Source organism: Electrophorus electricus, chromosome 6 (genome assembly GCF_041902795.1).
Source record: "Electrophorus electricus isolate QZ-2024a chromosome 6, ASM4190279v1, whole genome shotgun sequence".
Taxonomy (NCBI): domain Eukaryota; kingdom Metazoa; phylum Chordata; class Actinopteri; order Gymnotiformes; family Gymnotidae; genus Electrophorus; species Electrophorus electricus.
This window is the reverse complement of record NC_137502.1, coordinates 28,581,046-28,599,555: the sequence shown is the minus strand read 5'-3', so window position 1 is coordinate 28,599,555 and position 18,510 is coordinate 28,581,046. Positions and strand designations below refer to the sequence as shown.

General features: G+C 41.0%; 1 protein-coding gene and 1 long non-coding RNA gene across 2 annotated transcripts in view; one reads left to right on the top strand and one right to left on the bottom strand.

Moving 5' to 3' along the window:
* The window catches only part of LOC113577248 (uncharacterized), a 9,668-nt gene extending 3,934 nt beyond the window's left edge, over positions 1-5,734 (bottom strand). The window contains exons 1-2 of the long non-coding RNA XR_003410604.3: positions 5,554-5,734; positions 3,664-3,775 (exon numbers count right to left, since the gene is read on the bottom strand). This is a non-coding gene — a long non-coding RNA (uncharacterized LOC113577248). The remainder of the gene's footprint in view (positions 1-3,663; positions 3,776-5,553) is intronic.
* Positions 5,735-9,584: 3,850 nt separating this feature from the next.
* Positions 9,585-16,419, top strand: serinc2 (serine incorporator 2). The gene is made up of 10 exons (XM_027009790.3): positions 9,585-9,672; positions 10,103-10,264; positions 11,546-11,733; positions 12,134-12,213; positions 12,602-12,736; positions 13,029-13,198; positions 13,651-13,741; positions 14,367-14,523; positions 15,020-15,235; positions 15,486-16,419. The coding sequence occupies exons 1-10, from the start codon at positions 9,634-9,636 to the stop codon at positions 15,622-15,624; spliced, it is 1,377 nt and encodes a 458-aa protein (XP_026865591.1). The 5' UTR covers positions 9,585-9,633; the 3' UTR covers positions 15,625-16,419.
* The last annotated feature ends 2,091 nt before the right edge of the window (positions 16,420-18,510 follow it).

Genomic DNA, 18,510 nt, shown 5'->3' with positions numbered 1-18,510 from the left:
CCTGTCATTCTCTTTCACATTATACTGAACAATACTAAAACAAGATGATATGAATTGCTTTTTTATATTAAAGAAACACATGGGATTAAACCAGTATGAAGCTTTTCCCTCTACAGTCTGCTATTGCTTTGCATCATACGAGCTGTACTTCCCACATGTGAGAGTTTGATGTTGCCTTGTTTGCTGCAAATGGCTGAATTGGGTACATAAGCATAAACAGTTAGGCTGATAAATAAATGACCTATGGTGATCTTTGATTAATAATTTGCAGATAATTCATGGAGATTGAATGAAGATCACTGAAATGAAATTTAAACAGGAATCTCACATAACGCAGTAATGAGTTTACTAACAAGGACCTTTTCATCTTGTTTAAATCTCGGGTTCAGTGCTTTGGCATGACCAGGGCTGACAGTGTTAAATTGAATTTCAAAGTGCAATATGACAGTAAGTCAATATGTCTATCCTTGGCCATGCATGCTGTGTGGGAGTCATACATGAACTCTTTCACTCTCATAGAGAGTCATACGTGAACTCTTTCACTCTTGTAGCTCACACAGTAGAGCAGGTACAGCATGACACTAGGAACACCAAGGTCATGGATCTAGTTCCCATGCAAGTCTCTCTGGATATGAACATCTGACAAATGCCATTAATGTAAACTCAGCATACTCTAGAAGCATGATCTTTAGCAGTTAGCATCAGTGCAGTTTGCATCAATGTCCAGTTAAATGAGAAAATACACAGACCATACTAGAACATGTGATGATTTACCTGCAACACCTTCCTTTCCCAGAAGCAGTATCACCACTTAGATGCCTGGATTAGTTGATTTCTATTTTTAGACTGTTAGACTATGTGCATTTGTTAAACATCTCATCCTCCTACCCACGTCCCTCCCTTGCTTCTATGGTAACCAAAGCATTATGATCTGGTAGGAGGGGTCTGCTATATTTAAAAAATTCTTACTGCTATTATAATTCTGCTATATTAAAAAAATCTACTTTCCTAGAACCTTTATTTTCCAAAATAATGGTAATGTTTAAAAGCAATAAAACACCCTTATTACCTTCTTAGAGACCCCACACGTGTATATTTAAGCAATGTTCTGAGATTAGGCAGGATGTATGTTAGTTCTATAATCTCAGTTATACAGGTGCTATTCAGATAATAATGGGTTTTTAAAATGTCACATTTTAAATGCTGAGTAAAACCCTTTGCCACCAATTAGTGTCTTTAGACATCTGATGGTTGACAGAAAGGGAGGGTTTGAAGTGAGAACTGTGAGATGAAAAGAAAAGCAACACAAAACAAGTAGGTTCTGAGATGGTTTGCTCACATCCTCCTGCATGATTTTAACACACCAAAGTCCCAGTGGACCTCAGTGAATTGACCCCACACACACACACACACACACACACACACACACACACACACACACACACACACGCTCATATGCTCATGTTCACACTGCTATACCCACCCTAAATACCTTACACCTAGGTAGGGATGAAAACCTTGGACATTGTCATTATAATCATAGTGCTGTTATTTGACATGACGGACAGACGCAATACTAAATTTCCCATCTCAGCTTCCCCAGATACAAAATGCCAGACTCTAGAAAATATGTTCCCTCTTAACAAGAAAGCTTAAAAATGTTTTTTTAAACTTTTTTTTTTAACGTTTCTCCTGTGTTTCTTCTTAACACTTTGACTATTTGTCTTCTTGTATCAGAGTTCATCTCTGAGGAGTCTTTTAGGTGTTTTACTAACAAGTATTTCACTAAAGCCTCTAACATGGTCTTGCAAACTCAGAAGATCGAGGCTCTGTTAACACTATGGTAAACTGCCTATATATATTTTTTTCGCTTGTCTATTGTTTGCAAAGCACCTGCTTAAAATAATTTTCTTCTTCGCTTCTAAAGGATGCCTATGCAGAACAATGAGACACAGTGCTTTCATATACATGCACGTGCCCACGCCCGCGCAAACAATAGCATCACTTTATGGAAGCAAATTGCTTTCCATGAATCATAAATGAGAAAGCAATGGTGAGTGATCGAAAAGGTCACCAACCGGCCATTTGCAGGTCTCTTTGAATGTCACCCACTGAATTAGCATATTTACAGAAGCTTGCGAGAGGGCCATCTGGCTCCAGCCACTGGCAGCCCTCCTGGCACAAACCATGCTGGAACAAAGAGCAGGGCAACGCACTTCACCTGCCCTGTGGCAGCAGTGTAGGCTGATGGCTGCAGCAAATGTGTGCCATCAACCTACTGAGAAATGCTGGGAAATGCTGTCCTTGGCCATCAGTATTCCAGGTTTCAGTACCTGCAAATCTTGGTTTAGTTACGATTCCTCCCTAAAGCACAAGGAGAACGTCAAAAAAACAACAAGCCCAGATCAGCACACAAGGCTGTGTCTTCAACTCCTAAACAAGTCCCAACATGGACTAAGGGCTGGTACTGGCAAAGACCAATCATCAAGTTCAGACAATGGCTCAAAATCCATTGGTTTGCTTTTGGACTCCTCATTAACTATGGCTTTCTGTTCAAACATTTTTGAAGGCACAGGACAACAAAACTCCAATCACACAGCCATTGTGTACAGTGTCCAACCAGTTTAGAGCAGATGGGGTATTCTCAGATAATATGTTAAAAGGGTGACCCATTGATCTGTGGATGGGCGCTCTAATGAATTAAAAAGCCTTTTTGTCTCTCCAGGAGGCAGGCCCCCATCTTGACAGGGTAATTAGCAGCTAGAGCGAGAGCGAGCGAGAGAGAAAGAAAGAGAGAGAGAGAGAGATCATTGTCTTAAACACAGTACAGAGGACATGTGTCACACGGATGAGCACTGAGAGCATATTATTCAATATTAAAATAAAGAATTATACATAGAGGGCAACTGAGGTATGTCTGTCAACTAGATTGTGGTTGAAGAGGACCAAAGACGACCCGTATTTAATCTAAAAAGCAAGGATAAAGCATTCAATTTCTGTTGTGTGCACATATGGATTATAAAAAATGCACAGCCCCAGAGAAGTGGACTCTGTTTAAATATTAGAAAAGCCATATAACAGCTCAGAACATTTGATCCATTGTGATACACAGTGAAGGTAACAGATCAATTACCTTTGGGTACAGGAATAAAACCAATGTCTAATCCACAGCCTGCCACATCATAAATTAATACTGTCTGGCAAGACAAAAATGTGTTGTAATTCCAGATACAGGAATTCACCCCAGCCTTTTCATCTCAAAACTACAATGAAAGCTTTCAGTCTTTGTGAAGACTGCAGCCTTACACTGGGATTGAGGGAAAGGAAATGTCAGTAATGTAAAGAATCCTCAAGGAAATACAGTGACCTGAAATGACACACATCACAGTGGAGTGGAAATTCAAAGAACAGTGACTTAAAAACAAAAAAGGCCCTATGATGCACCATGAGTAACTTAACCACCTCAAACACATCACTCGTAATGGGAGAGGCTCCCACAGTGTGGAAAGTCTCCATGGTAAAAGTGTCATTATCTTAAACAGCATTCCCTATGTCTTCCATTCATTAACAAAACCTATAAACAATGGTGATCAGTTCAGAGACAGAAGAATGCGGAGCCCTTTTCATTCTCTGGCTCCTCCAAGTGATTTTAGTTAAACTAACCTGAGTGCATGTATCTTGCCCTTGGACTCCTCATTAAACACTTGAATTCCTCTTCATTTGCGTAAACACAATGGCTGTTTGGATGCGAGGAAAATGCCAGTTGAACTCGTTACTGAAAGCAAAATGGAGAAACTGGCTTTGGACATTCAGATTGATAAAGCGAAGGAGAAGGACACGTGTTTCTGAGGTAAACACAAAGGAGGTGTAAATAAAGACCTTTGCAGCGAGCCTCACAAAACCCAACACAGCGTGGGCTGCTTCAGATAACTTACCCAGAATGCCGCTTTGTCCCAGAGCTGCTGGAGACATCTTATGCAACCACAGCAAGGCGCTGGGATCAGAAGGGCAACCAAGCAATGTGCCCCTGCCCTCACGCTCTTTCTAATGCACAGTATGATGGACACATGTATCTGGAACAGGAGATGGGGTGGGGGGGTAGGCTCCAAACCAGATACAATAAGGCAAGACTATCCTGGCTTTATTTAAAAATCTGGCATCATCTGATTCAGGAACATGTGTCTCACAGGGAGAATGCTTTACACAATGACAGTGAAGTACTCAAGGTGATGGAATTGACAAGCTGGGTGCATCAGTGACACATCTGTGATTTGTCAGGGCACATGTCTCCAAGGCCTCTCAAGCCAAAAGAGACGCAGAAGTAATGGCTGAGGCTGAAGCATCAGGGACTCGAACGCAGAGAAGGGTTCATGTCTTGTGCTTAAAAACAACGGGGCCCCACATACAACCCATCGTACAGACCAACTCACTGCTGTGGTAACCTGATGTTTCTGAAGGAAAGGATTTACATAACAGAAGAGGGCGAAGATCCACACACCAGGAATAATGAAATTGAGTAAGATGATCTGTGCTGTACTATGGTGTGTGGTCTGTAGTAACAGTACTACAGTAGGCTGAAAATACAGACCCATCGTTGCCTGCAAACCATCTAAAACTTTTCACTTCAAAATATTTGCCCTGAGGAAGTTTCTAGGCTATATCTAGATCCCCCTTTCTATGAGAATGTTCAGACTATTTTTGCATGTCTCCTGTTTACAAGGGACGTTTTGCATGACAGTTTCCATACATTCCTTATTTATATCAAACTGCCTCACACAATTCACTGCATCAACTTTATGTTAGACTGAGATGTCCGAGTTAATTCGGCCTTATGGTGACTTACCTAGGATAACTTTCTCTCCGGTCTCATAACCATAGAGGACAACAAGCAAACCAATCCATTTTGGCAATTAAGGTACAATATGAATTTAATGTAAAGGCATAATACGATATACTGTAAGTACATATAACACATACACACGTTCAAAGATCTCTAAATGTTCTTTTCGCTACGACCAGACTCCGGATAATGCGGTTAGAGGTATTTCTCCAATCACACAGTTCGAGCGGTCATACATACTTACTCCATTCAGCGTTTGTGTGTATGTGCTGCACAATAAATGATCAATCTAAGCATAACAGCCAATATACGCCAGGTAAAAGTCCAAACAAGCATTATTGTCAATATAACTCTTTGGATATTTTCAATCTGCCGTGCATCAGGTGACTGTTTCAGATAAGTGTAATTCACTTAAGATGACAGTGGTTTGACACGTAGCCTCTGAACCCAAAGTCTAAGAGTCTTTCAATGGCGATGATAGCTACATATCTCACAAATATTTCAGTTACGCACGAAAAACAGGCAAAACGTACATGTTTAATCTGGTATGCGTCCCAACACGTGTATGTTTGTGTCAGTAACAGTTTATGCATTTCAGGAATAAACCAATAAACTTCTATAAATGTTGCATCTAAAGTCGTTTAAATTTTGAACAACACCAATGAGTTATATATTCCGAAATAAATTCCGTATAGATTTGGATGTACACTTACCAAATGGGTAGCCTATAGCACACGAAGAAAAATTCAAATCCGAACGATTTAGATGTTTTTCTTTTATTCAGTTATCATGTTGACGAAGAGGCGATAGACTGAGATTCACAGTTTTGTTAAATATACGGATGTCGGTACATTTTTAGTTCCTGTCCTGATTCACGGTCGAGCTTCTAGTTCAGGCTGTCCGTGGAATATAAGTGAAAGACCGTACCAAGATCATCGCGCACGGGGGGGAAGAACGTCACGCGTGGAAACATCTCCTAGCCATTTAACTACGACATTCCTTATGCTACTGTGAATGTAACGGTTTAATATACTGCTGGAAAACGTTTAACAGCCTATAACAGTTTCTTTACATTACTTTTTTTTCTTATTAAAACAAATGAACACGAAGTGTATTGTTTAGAAGGCTTCTTTAACACCTTTCAAACAGGTCAGTCCTGAAACGAAGAATTATTGACTTATTGGGTACAAAGGCTACTGTGCAGGATTAACACAGATTTTTAATAGAAGTCATGTTATTTGCACGCTAATTATTGGATTTTCCGTGCGTTATTCGAACATGTAATAAAGTAATAATAAAGCTACAGGTTGCAGACTTTAGCTGAGCCTCTGGGGGCAAACGTCCGTTGCAAAATACTGCACCCAACGAGCGGAGACTCTAATGGAGAATTACTATGAAAGACCACAGTGCACCAGTGATGCAACTAGGATCTGGGCCCCCGGGCAAAAACAATACAATACAATACCTGCCTGATTACTTGTTTACTTGCTACATACACCCCCCACCACCACCACCAACTGACTACATATTTGGTTCGCAATAAATATACATTATTAACTGACGCGCTTAGACAAATAAGAATTGGCCCCATAAACATCACTGCCAGACGTGCATCTTTTGACAAAATACATATTTTAATGCATTTAAACGGAATTACTGTAATGTTTTAGGATTTTATAGTTATAAATAGTAAATAATGTAAAGTAAAGAGTAAGTAATGTTTGAAAGATCAGTTTAAGAACCATTTTTCCCTTTGTCTACCATGGATGAGCTACATTATGAATAATGAAGATGGGCATAAATTAATATGAGGGTGAATCATGCGCCTTTTGCTTAAATGTGTTTTTAGTTTCTTGGAAAACTACCCGTCAAACTAGTTAGCCTCTAAAGTTGCTTCTCATTTCTTGCTTGTTTGTTGTTAGCTAACCTAGCTAAGGCTAGCAAGGTGTCTATGATACGCTCTGTATTACAAAATCTTGATGCATGGCTGTAGAGACACCAGACATAAATTGATGTTTTAAAATCATGTAAGGTTTTAACCCTCTTAAACCATGGTTGTTACATCCATGCATATTTATGACAATATAATTGCCATGTTAGATACCCAAATACAAATTTATTTTGACAGAAAATATTTTGCTTGGATACAGCCTATTTACTAACTGCCGTTGCTTCTAATCTGCCTGTTGCTGAACCAAAACAGTGGGTTACTAGTTCAGTTTGCCTGTTGCTAAATCTAACCACTAGCTAAACGATAGCTACTTGATATCGTACTGGCAGTCTTACTGTTGTGAAGTGCCATGTTTTTTATTTCCTTTAACGAATGCTCCGCTTTTCTGTGCCTTACAATAGCACTGAAACCAACGCATGCAACCATGTATACATTGCCATGGTGATAACGTTCCCTCTGAGGAAGCTGCACAATGATTAATAAAGATGCAGAATACATGCTCTGCTGCCTCTGAAGCAGGAATAAACGTGGAATAGTAGCCTACGTTCCCGATATAATGGTATTATGGACCGATGGTGTTAGTCACCATTTTGTCCTAAAGGGGTTTTGAACAGATACTAATGTTTTTAATAGTGTGTCCTAATAGCTTGCAAACGTTTGGTTTTGCTGTACATGAACGGTACTTTCAGACTTCATCTATTTGCGCGACTGTATCAACAGTATAAACTGTATATGCAAGAATGTACTTGTAAATACCTGATATATTCACATGCTTTTCACACACTTGCTCATTAAAGTCATTTCCGGCGGTCACTAGAGAGAAACCATGTGGGGTGAACGTTCGGTAATTGAAAATCTCCGCCCATATGCTTGTTAACCAATCAGGCCAATCCCGGCCGTTATCTCTTAACCAATTACGTTCGTTCTGCCTCAGAAGCAGCGCCGCTTCGCACTTCTCACCGGTGTGTTGACTGGGTAAAAGCATTTTGTGAAGTGTGGGGTGTAAAACGTCCTTGGGTCCTGATAAAGGCGCTATAATAATAAGTGTAATAATAATAATAATAATAACAATAACAACAACAACAACAACAACAACAATAATAATAATGTTTAGGCTGGCTTGTGAGGGATCGTGTTAAGCATCTGTTCATCAATTCTAGATGCATAGCACTGAGGTAAAAGGCCCCACCAGAATTGTAGGGGGCACAGTTGCTACGCTATCCCCCTCCCCTACCGTTCCGCATGTGACATAACCCCCTGTGTAATAACCCCCATCCCACCCCAACAGTTGCCATGTTGTGTAAATGCTAAAGGCTACTAGTCATCTCTAACTGTATTACTTGTATGGCAATTAGTCTGTACAGCCAGATGGAAGAATACACCCCAACTGAGATTTTGACCTTGACGCTACTCTTTAGGATATCTGTCTAACTTCTGGTGCAACATTCTCCAGCAGAGAGCAGGCAGGTCTGTCAGCCCCCTCCAGCCACACTTCAGGCTAAAGCTTTCTGCTCATAGCTTGTCTTTGCAATGACTTTGTTGTCTGTATAGCTACAGGTAACATCACATATTTGCTTTTTCTTTCACATCTTGAATTTAGAGTGGCACTGGATGGCGTTAATGGCAAGTTAATAAATCAAGATTTCAGCAAGTTCATTGGGGAGAATAACAAATTTTCTGTTCACATTTATTAATATTTATTTGTAATATTTATTTATAATCCTCTTTTGCATACAATTTCAAAGCATTAAATGGCTTTGTGTTCTAATATGGGCTTTGGCAGTGCAAAACTTAGACTTTTCTTTCCAACCTTTCCTTTAATAGATCCTCCCCAGAAGAAAAAAAAAAAGTCTGCTAAAACTGTTTAAAACAAATTGACTGATGATTAAATAAAGTTTAACACTGAGCTTCAATAGTTCAGACTGCTGCTTCTCTCTAGATAAATGAAGAGATAGCATCTGTTATGTAATATTGATGTTTCCTTCCCACATCTAAATGTAAATTTGGTGTTTTCTGCAAAGGAGACCAATTTAATCTTTTTGCATTTCAAATGCACCAATAATAAGTGTGTCATCTTGTGTCATCAGCTGGCAGCAGAAGCTTCCAGAAATTATTATCTTAAATTAACCTTACATTAAAGAAAATCTGCACACATGGCTTTTCATTTGTTTATGACATTAACAAGCTTGGAAGAAAACATCCTATTCTTTATTAACTGCACTTTATATACACATACGCTAAAATTGTTTAGCAAAATGCAGTATGTTCAGCCAGTTACATTGTTTTTTATTTCCATGTCATAATTTAAGGATTCTGCAACAGATCTACTTTAAATTCATAATGTGGGCTGATTAGGTCTATCTGTGAAAGACAATATTGCAGTCTTAGTGTCTATGAATTATTATGAGTTAAAGAGGCTATAGCCTGCTCACATTGTGCCTAACATGTAACCAGCACTCAAAGATAGTGAAAACTAAGCATATATCTTGCCAAAATATGAAGACACTTTTATACTTAGTAGTTTTAGGAAAGTACTGAAATGTTTCAATTCTCAAGCAGATAATGATGTGTAACTAAGTAGTTATATTTTAACTTTATATTTAAACAGTCTTTAGAGAATTTCACACAAAAAGAAATATGTAAGAGAAATCTTAAAAATCTTTAAGAATTTTAAGCAGCTGTGCCATGTACGTTGTTTGAACAGTTTAAATTCTGATTGGTCCATTAGCAAAGCGCTTAGGACGTCTAACCAATCGTGATCGTCTGGTTGATCATTTGATGAATACTCTCGTTGGGAAGTAGCTTCCGTGTTATGTCGTAGTTTGAGTGCACCACCGTAATAATGGGTGCGTGTATGGCATTGTGCTCTCTTGCGAGCTGCGTAAGTACTTAAAAAAGCTACATGAAGTTAATTTCTTTGCTTGTGTGATATGTCGACTTTAAGAGAATGGTGTTACTTAAAGTAATATTTATAGAGATAGTTTACTTCGGTGTTTTCTAAAGTGGTCTAAGAAAGTTTCTTTTCCTGCTTAATGTGGCGAATTCCGGTTTTTCCGGTTTCGGGAAAAGTCATAGCAAACTTTCTGATGACATCAGTTTGGTTTCAGTAGATCAAAATAGTTGATTCTTAAGTGTTTTTACAGTAGGCTAGTGTATCCGAATGTGGTGGTTTCCATAGCTGCATTCATGACTGTCATTAGTTTAGCCACTGTTGTAAGAAGGATATAAATATTTTCCCCATGGTTATAAAGGGCTAATTATGATAAAATCATGTAATAATATAATTGCTGTAGTATGTGTCTCTCCTGTAGGCGTCATGTCTGTGTGGCTCTGCCCCGTGCCTGTTGTCCAGTTGCTGCCCTTCCGCATTTAACTCTACTATAACCCGCCTGGCCTTCTCCTTCTTCCTGCTACTTGGCACCGTCGTGTCCATCATCATGATCCTCCCTGGTATGGAGACTCAGCTGCAGAAGGTGAGCCCTGAGCCATTCAAACAGCCCGCCCCCACGACCAGAGCTGTTGTGCTCCCATAGCATGGGAGCTTTAAAAAAGTTGTTAACACAGTATTTAGATCGCAACAAAAGGCACTTGCAAGTGTCCCCTTGAAAAATAGTCCCTATTTCTATCTCTGCCCACCCCTCCACCACTTGCCTCTAACTCCACCCACCCCTCCACCGCTTGTCTGTATCTACACCCACCCCTCCCCCGCTCGTCTCTTATCTACACCCACCCCTCCACCGCTCGCCTCCAACACCGCCCACCTCTCCACCATCCACGCTTACCTGGTCACCTTCAACTCAAACACACAAAACTGTTTTCTGTATCGCTGGTTACGATATGCCACACAGTGGCGAGCGGAATAATTCATACATGACTGAACCATAAACCAACTGAGAATTAGGAGAGCAAATTGTTCAGGGCCGCCTATAAGTCGATGTATCAGATGTATCAGATTGCTGTCTGCAATGTTAGAAACATAACAGCAACAGATAACATGAGCATCTGGCTTGATTTATATACATGTTTTAAAGATAAATATCCAGATGTGCCAGTGGGAAGGAACACTTTGAACACTGTAGAAGGTCTCTGGAATCTAACCAATATTGTACTACACTATATCTCTACTAACGTTACTAACATTACCCCTACTGAAACATGTTCAGGTACTTAAGGAACACAGTGCCCAAGGAGCAAATAAACATTTGTTTTCAGTCAGAATTATCGGAATGAATATAGCCATCATCCAGTTCAGTGGATTAGCTACAGTTCAAAATGTCAAAAGGAATGTTTACTCTAATGTATTTCACCAGGTAGCACTTTGTAAAGCACTTTGTAAAGCACTTTGTAAAGCACTTTGAGATTTATTGTAGAAAAGTGCTATATAAATAAAGACTTACTTTTGTCCTTACAGCCCTAAGCTATGTACAATGTCCTGTGGGCATTTGATATGAATCATGGTGTAACTTGGCAGGTTAACGTTGTCCTACATTATCTAGCACGCGGCAGATTTGTTGTACACAGTCAATGGATTAAACACAAGAAAAATAAAGTAACTGGTTGCCTCTGGAAAATGGCTCCTGCAAGGTTAAAAACTTGACTTTCATAGGATTGGGTCTTCAACACTAATGTAGTAAACGTTTCTGATCGTTCAAAGATTTTTGACTGGAAAAAAAGACATTCATGCATTCTAACAAAAGCCTGGACAAAACATCTTTTTTGTCTTACATTTTTGTTTAATCGTTCGTTCTCCGCAGATTCCTGGATTTTGTCAAGGGGGTACGGTTATACCTGGCATTGAAGGCAAGGTGAACTGTGAGGTCATCGTGGGCTACAAGTCTGTGTACAGGATGTGTTTTGCCTTGGTCTGTTTCTTCTTTCTCTTCTCCATTATCATGATCCGAGTGCGGAGCAGCAAGGACCCACGGGCTGCCATCCAGAATGGGTATGGTCGTCATCATTATCATCCTCAAATATTTCAACCATGTACCAGCTTTCTGACAAACAAGGTCATTTTTTCAAAGTGTGTTACAAGACAGATGCTCAGACGTAGCTTGGACTGCACTATTATAACATCATAAACTATTTCAGGGTGAGAGTTTTAGTTAAACTGTTTTTAGAAAAAAACATGGAAGAAAGCACTGTGCTTGGTACAAGCTGTTCCCCCTTGCAATTTGAGCAACACTGCTGACCTCTAGTGGACATTGTTCTTATTTGGTTTGTGGGAAATTCATGATTGTCACATGGACTGTGTTTTCATTTGGAATTGCTGCGGATGATGCAGTCATCACATGGTGTTCGTGCTAGCCTGTGTGTGTGTGTGTGTGTGTGTGTGTGTCCTTCAGGTTCTGGTTCTTCAAGTTCCTGATACTGATTGGCATAACCGTGGGAGCTTTCTTCATTCCAGATGGGACATTTAACACAGGTTTATCTTTTATGTTCTTAGAGTTAATTAAATGTTTACTTCAGTTTGTACACCTTGGGCCTCCTCCTGTTTTGCTTAGTGCAGTAGGGCAGTATACAGGCTCCAGTGCACAAATTAGATTTAATTCCTCCTCAACTGATCAGATTAGACAAGCAATCTAAACCTGGTTATTAGCTAAAGGTGTAAGTTTGTGTACAGACATGTTAATTTTACTTTTGTTAAACAGAAAGTTTAGGCATGTTAAAAATACGTGATTTGTCCACATGGTTGTAGAACTAAACCCGGACATGTGTATGTACGTGTTTCAAGTAAGGTAACGCACTATAATATCATGTCCTAACAGATTACACTCTGGTCCAGTGGTAGCTCATGCTGGTTCCCATTACAGTGTGGTTCTACTTTGGAGTGGTGGGATCCTTCATCTTCATCCTCATCCAGCTGGTCCTGCTGGTGGACTTCGCTCACACCTGGAACCAGAAATGGGTGGAGAATGCGGAGGACGGAAGCAGATGCTGGTATGCAGGTATGGTCAGCACACTGGTCATCACTGGTCACACTGCCATGGCTAGGACCCCATAACCTGGGGCAGTGGTTATGTGTCAGAGGAAAGCGGATTGCCGCTGGAGTTTAGAACGGTGTGGGTTTGTTGTCTTCAGCATTGGCTGTCGAGAGAAGCGCACGTGTCTTCTGAATTATTTTCAGCCGAAACAATGTTGCATGTTTAAACAGTATCAACATTTCCATTTCTGTTGTGTTTTATTGGTGTGTGTGTGTGTGTGTGTGTGTGTGTGTGTGTGCCTGTGTGTGTTATACAGCTCTCCTGGGTTTCACTGTTGTGCACTATGCTTGTGCCTTCACTGTGATGGTTCTCTTCTACGTGTTCTACACACAGCCAGATGACTGCACTGAGCACAAAGTCTTCATCAGCCTGAACTTTATCTTCTGTATCATAGTGTCAGTTGTCTCCATTCTCCCTAAAGTACAGGTAGTCATATCTCTCTCTCTCTCTCTCTCTCTCTCTCTCTCTCTCTCTCTCTCTCTCTCTCTCCCTTCCTTCTTCTCTCTCTACCTTCTCTCTCTCTCCTTGTCTCTCTCTTTGTCTCTCTCCCTCTCCCCCCTCTCTTTCTCCTTCTCTGTCTATCTCACTCTCTCTCACTTTCCCTTCTCTCTGTTTCTCTCCTTATAAATTAAAGCTTTAAGATCAGTGATTACCAACTAGGTTTTCTTAACATAGATTCATCTTAAATCACTAAATGACAGCTGTGGTTGTCCCATTGAAATTCATTTATAGCATTTGAAGGCTGCATGTTCATCTTCATCTTTGTGTGCGTGTGCTTGTGCGTGCATGGTGTTCACATGCATGTGTATGCGTATACGCATCTTTGTGTCCGTGCGTGTGTGTATGTATGTGTGCGTGCGTGTGCACGAATTCCACAGGAAGCCCAGCCTAGCTCTGGCCTGTTGCAGTCTTCTCTCATCTCACTGTACACCATGTACCTGACCTGGTCTGCCATGACCAACAACCCCAGTAAGTCTCAAATGCAAACTGGAATACAAATTTCCCAGTGGCCACCCTGACTTGTTTGTAACTCGGTTGCTGTCCTGCTTGCTCTACCTGTGCCTTACATTTCTACTTCAACTTTTTAGGAAGGCAAATTGTCCCCTTTTTGGTCTCAATGAGTGTCAAGCTTTGTTCTAATGTTGGTCCCCTCACCTCAGCAGTGTGTTTAACTGCCGTCCTGCAGGGCTCTGATCTGCTCTGGGGATCTGGAGTGCCATTTTGTGTTGAACCTTGAATCCTTTTTGCTCTTATAGAGCATGAAATGAAAGCAACAAGAAATATAAATATTATTTTCCTCTGAAAAGGGATGCAGATCTGCTCTCTGAGCATTGCATCTGTTACTAAGCAGACAGTAGTGGTTGCTAGGTTCAGCGCTATCTTAAATCCACTGTAACTGGCAAGGGTTAAGAGGTCTCTCATTTAAACTAGGATTTGTTTAAATTTTGGCTGTAAAAGTTCTTCCCAGCAATGGCAGATACAGACAAATAAAGACAATATTTATGCTGTATATTGCCTGTGGAGTTCAGCTAGTTATATCAGATTCATGTGTTGTATTTCGCACAGAACACTGTCCTCTCTTCCTCACTTTCAGACCGTAAGTGTAACCCCAGCCTGCTGCAGCTGGTCACCAACAGCCCCTCCACCACCGCGGCCCCCTCCACCACCGTGCCCCCGGGACAGGTGCAGTGGTGGGATGCCCAGGGCATTGTGGGGCTGGTCATCTTCCTCTTCTGCACGCTGTACGCCAGGTGAGCGAGGCCTGCGCCTGCCGCTTCCAGCTCCGTCCCTGAAGGCGTGTCACACTGACAAAGATTCGATTCTTTAAGCCTCGATTTAGTGCATTGTGAAGCCTCCAAGAGATCCACCACAAATCGACTTGGTTTAAATATAATAACTTTGTTATTATTTGCAAATAATTATATTTTTACTGCTGTAACACAAAACTAGACTGTATTATGAGTCTGCACTATTGCAATGTAGATTATATAAATACTCCTAGCTTCATATGGATTTATTGGATTTTCAGTTTTTGAAAATGGCCCAATAATTTTATTTTGGCAACAACAAAAAAAAAAATTGTCATATTGTTTGATATGCCATCGATTCTACCATCCCAATATCACTGCAGTTCAACCAATGCCTTCAGATCGCTGCATCACAGTAGCCTGGATGCAGTCTATGGCCCTGGTTTCTACCCGCACGCTCACAGTCTGTCGACCCCGGCCCCGGCCCGTGTCTCTGCAGCATCCGATCATCCAACAACTCGCAGGTGAATCGGCTGATGCAGACAGAGGAGGTGCAGGGTCTGGCGTCTGACGCCGAGGAGCCTGTGGCGGAGGGCGAGGCCAGGCACACCGTGGACAATGAGGAGGACGGAGTCACCTACAGTTATTCCTTCTTCCACTTCTGTCTCCTCCTGGCTTCTCTCTACATCATGATGACCCTCACCAACTGGTACCAGTGAGTGTCTAGACTGGGTTTTGAGACTTCGGTTAGCTTGATTGAGATGTTAAAAACCAAATGGTCAAAACAATTAACCAAAACAAAATATTCAGAAAGGTAACTAGTCATTAGACTGAGGTTTTAATGGTTCAGTGCTGATGGTTGGTCTTTAATCTTATTGGTCTCCTTGATGTAGGCTGGTCTCTTGTACATAACTCTGTTATTTGTCTCTGTTTCTCACTTTCTCTTCCATCCTTCCACTTAAAAGGCCGAACTCGGACTACCAGGCCATGCAGAGCACTATGCCTGCAGTGTGGGTGAAGATCAGCTCCAGCTGGCTGGCCTTGGCCCTCTACCTCTGGACCCTTGTGGCTCCACTCATACTCTCGGACCGGGACTTCAGCTAAATGCCGCTGTGGGCTTCAGGTTCCCATCTGTCTTACCACACCAGTGGAACCCATTTCTCTTAAGAAAGACGTTTTAAAGGCAGAAATTCTTCCCTAAATCAATCCTGTACATTAGGTCTGATGATACCCTTTACTTTCAGGTCACACTTTACATTACAGGACAGTTACTGGGCTTACGGTAGAGAAGCCACTGGTGTCATTGTTTCTGTGCTGCTTAGCTCAAATGTTCAGCCAGTGTGGCCAGTGAGTCCCCACTAGTCAAAATCTCAATCTAAATCTTTATCCCTTTAGTGCTTCTGATTTGCACCCAAAATCCATTTGGCCTCAGAGAAGCTGTCTAGTTCTAAAAAAAAGATGCTTATGAGAGAGAAAAAAACACTTACAAACAATCAAATCATCTATACAATATCAAGAATGGAACTATAGTTCATATCTGTGATCATATAATCATTCTGTGTACCAGAATGTGTATATGTAGGATACAAGGCCTCATAAGACAATGGAGTTTGTAGTTTTAGGCTTTGTAATTTTATTTTTACACTATGTTCCATCATGTAGAAATGAGTCAGCTGTGCCAAACGTCACTAGAAAAATATTCATTGATTTGATTTTTTAAAAAGCTTTTTATATAAACCAAATATATTAACCAAAATAAGGAAATCAGCGTTCATTGTATCAGTTTGAAGGAAGTGGATTGTTGTTATATATATGATTATATAATGTTTCTTGTTACTTTGCACAATTTGGTACTTGGTACTAACAATCTTACACACATTATTAAATGGTTAAATTGAATTGGTCTTGCCCATTTATTAGGTAAAAACACTGTGTTTCCTTTATGCTGCGCAAACTCACTACTGTTGCTTCTGGTGCTTAGAGATAGTGTGATCAGTGCAGTGTTACACTGTAAATTTGTATAGGTGTGTGTGTGCGCACCCATGCGAGCGTTTCTGTAAGCCTGCTGTATTCCTGGTGAGATAAAGAACTATTGTAATGGCAGGTGAGTTTTTTCCATTGCTGAAGGATCTTTGAGTTGACACATAACCATGGTGAACTGTTGTTGTACACACTACATGAAAACACACACTTGGCAAGAGCTGTTTATGGTGAATGTGAAAGTGATGTTCTGTGGAATGTGAACTTGGGTGAAAGCAAGACCCACATTCATACTGCATATCATTCTGCACTGGAGAGATCTAGGATACATTTAATTTGCGAAAGGGAACTATGAGTTTCCAAATGTCTGCCCTTTAAGCTAAGGGTCCATTCTGTCATATGGCTCTTACAATGGGAGCATGTGAAACTGGCTGTAAATCAACATTCTATTTCTTAGAATTATAGCTGTGTGTGTGTGTGTGTGTGTGTGTGTGTGTGTGTGTGTGTGTGTGTGTGTGTGTGTGTGTGTGTGTGTGTGTGTGTGTGTGTGTGTGTGTGTGTGTGTGTGTGTGTGTGTGTGTGAGAGAGAGAGAGAGAGAGAGACAGCGAGAGAAATAGAAAAACAAAAACAGAGCACAATCAGTATCTAGGTCAAATTTTGGTTTCTATGTTTCCACATCAATAAAGACATTCCCTGCATCTTAGACACACCGTCTAAATGATGTCTCAAAAATATGCGAAATTCATCTGATTTCATTAAGAACCGAATGTAACTCCATCTTTATTTAACTCCAGCTAACTCAAATGAACTCCAATTGATCTAAACTCAGACAGACATCTTGTCAGCAACAGTAAAACACATGCTGGTGTCTGTGCACTTATCACCAACACGAGTAATGTAGATAGTAGTGGGTTGTCCTTTTTCCTCTCTACGGATTAAATATCTTCCTGTCTGTGTCAGCAGAAGCCAGTAACTCCAGTCCCCAGGATTCCCCCTGCTCTGTGGAACTCCCCTTTCCCCTGTCATAACACAGACCCTGCCTGGCTGTCTTTTAGTTTCCTTTATTGTCTGACTGACTCACCCTCCCTCTCTTCGTTCCTCCCTCCCTCCGTCAGCCAGCATTCGTCACTCCTCATGACTGTCTGTCAATAGCAGTGTCCCCCTCACACATTCAGCAGACAGCAGTGGGCAAATCTAATTCTGTTATATGACCATGGACTGCGCCATAGCATGAACAAGATGGAGAAAAGTTGCTGGTTGCTTAAGGTGCCCATCGTGTGTGCACTGGGTCACTGGAGGGTGTTGCAGGGTAGGTTGCACCTATGGGCTAGTGGCATAAGGCTAGTGGCAGGAGTATTCCTGCCGGGAACAGGTTGGAAAAGAAACCCCGGCAGCTTGGAGACCTCGACTGCCTTCACATACAGCATATTAACTCATGAGAGGCTTAACTCTCCTGCCTTTGACACTTAGGAAAGGCATCATGGGAGTTCAGATGGAAAAACAGCACCCATGCACGCTGTTGACAACAAAAATAACTCGTCTCAGTGGTGTTCATTATGTCTTTTGGCGTTCACTGGAAATCATTTGAGGATCAACAAAATGGTTGGCACACTAGGGACAGACTGTAAAGGGCCCTCGCCGTAGAAATAGGCTGTGCAGCTGCCTAAAAATAGTTGACGACTTTTAATTTGTCTGTTACCAAAGGTATCCCAATGAAATGGAATGACCTTTGTTTGACTGCGATGAATATTCTCTGGTAAGTGGCTAATTTGTATATTAAGGATAAGGGGAAATTCTTTTTTTTTATTGATAGGGACTGGAAGGGTTTTGATTACATTGGCAAGCCATATGATACAGTTGTTACTGTAGACCGAGGTCGGTGGCGGCCAATAATATGGCCAAGCCCAGATGAACAGCAACATGTCGGTATTAAACGAACGTAGGTAAGAAAGACTGGGAGACTTGGTCGGTGGTAGGATGGTGGTAGGATTTGAGAACAAAGGCCGGCT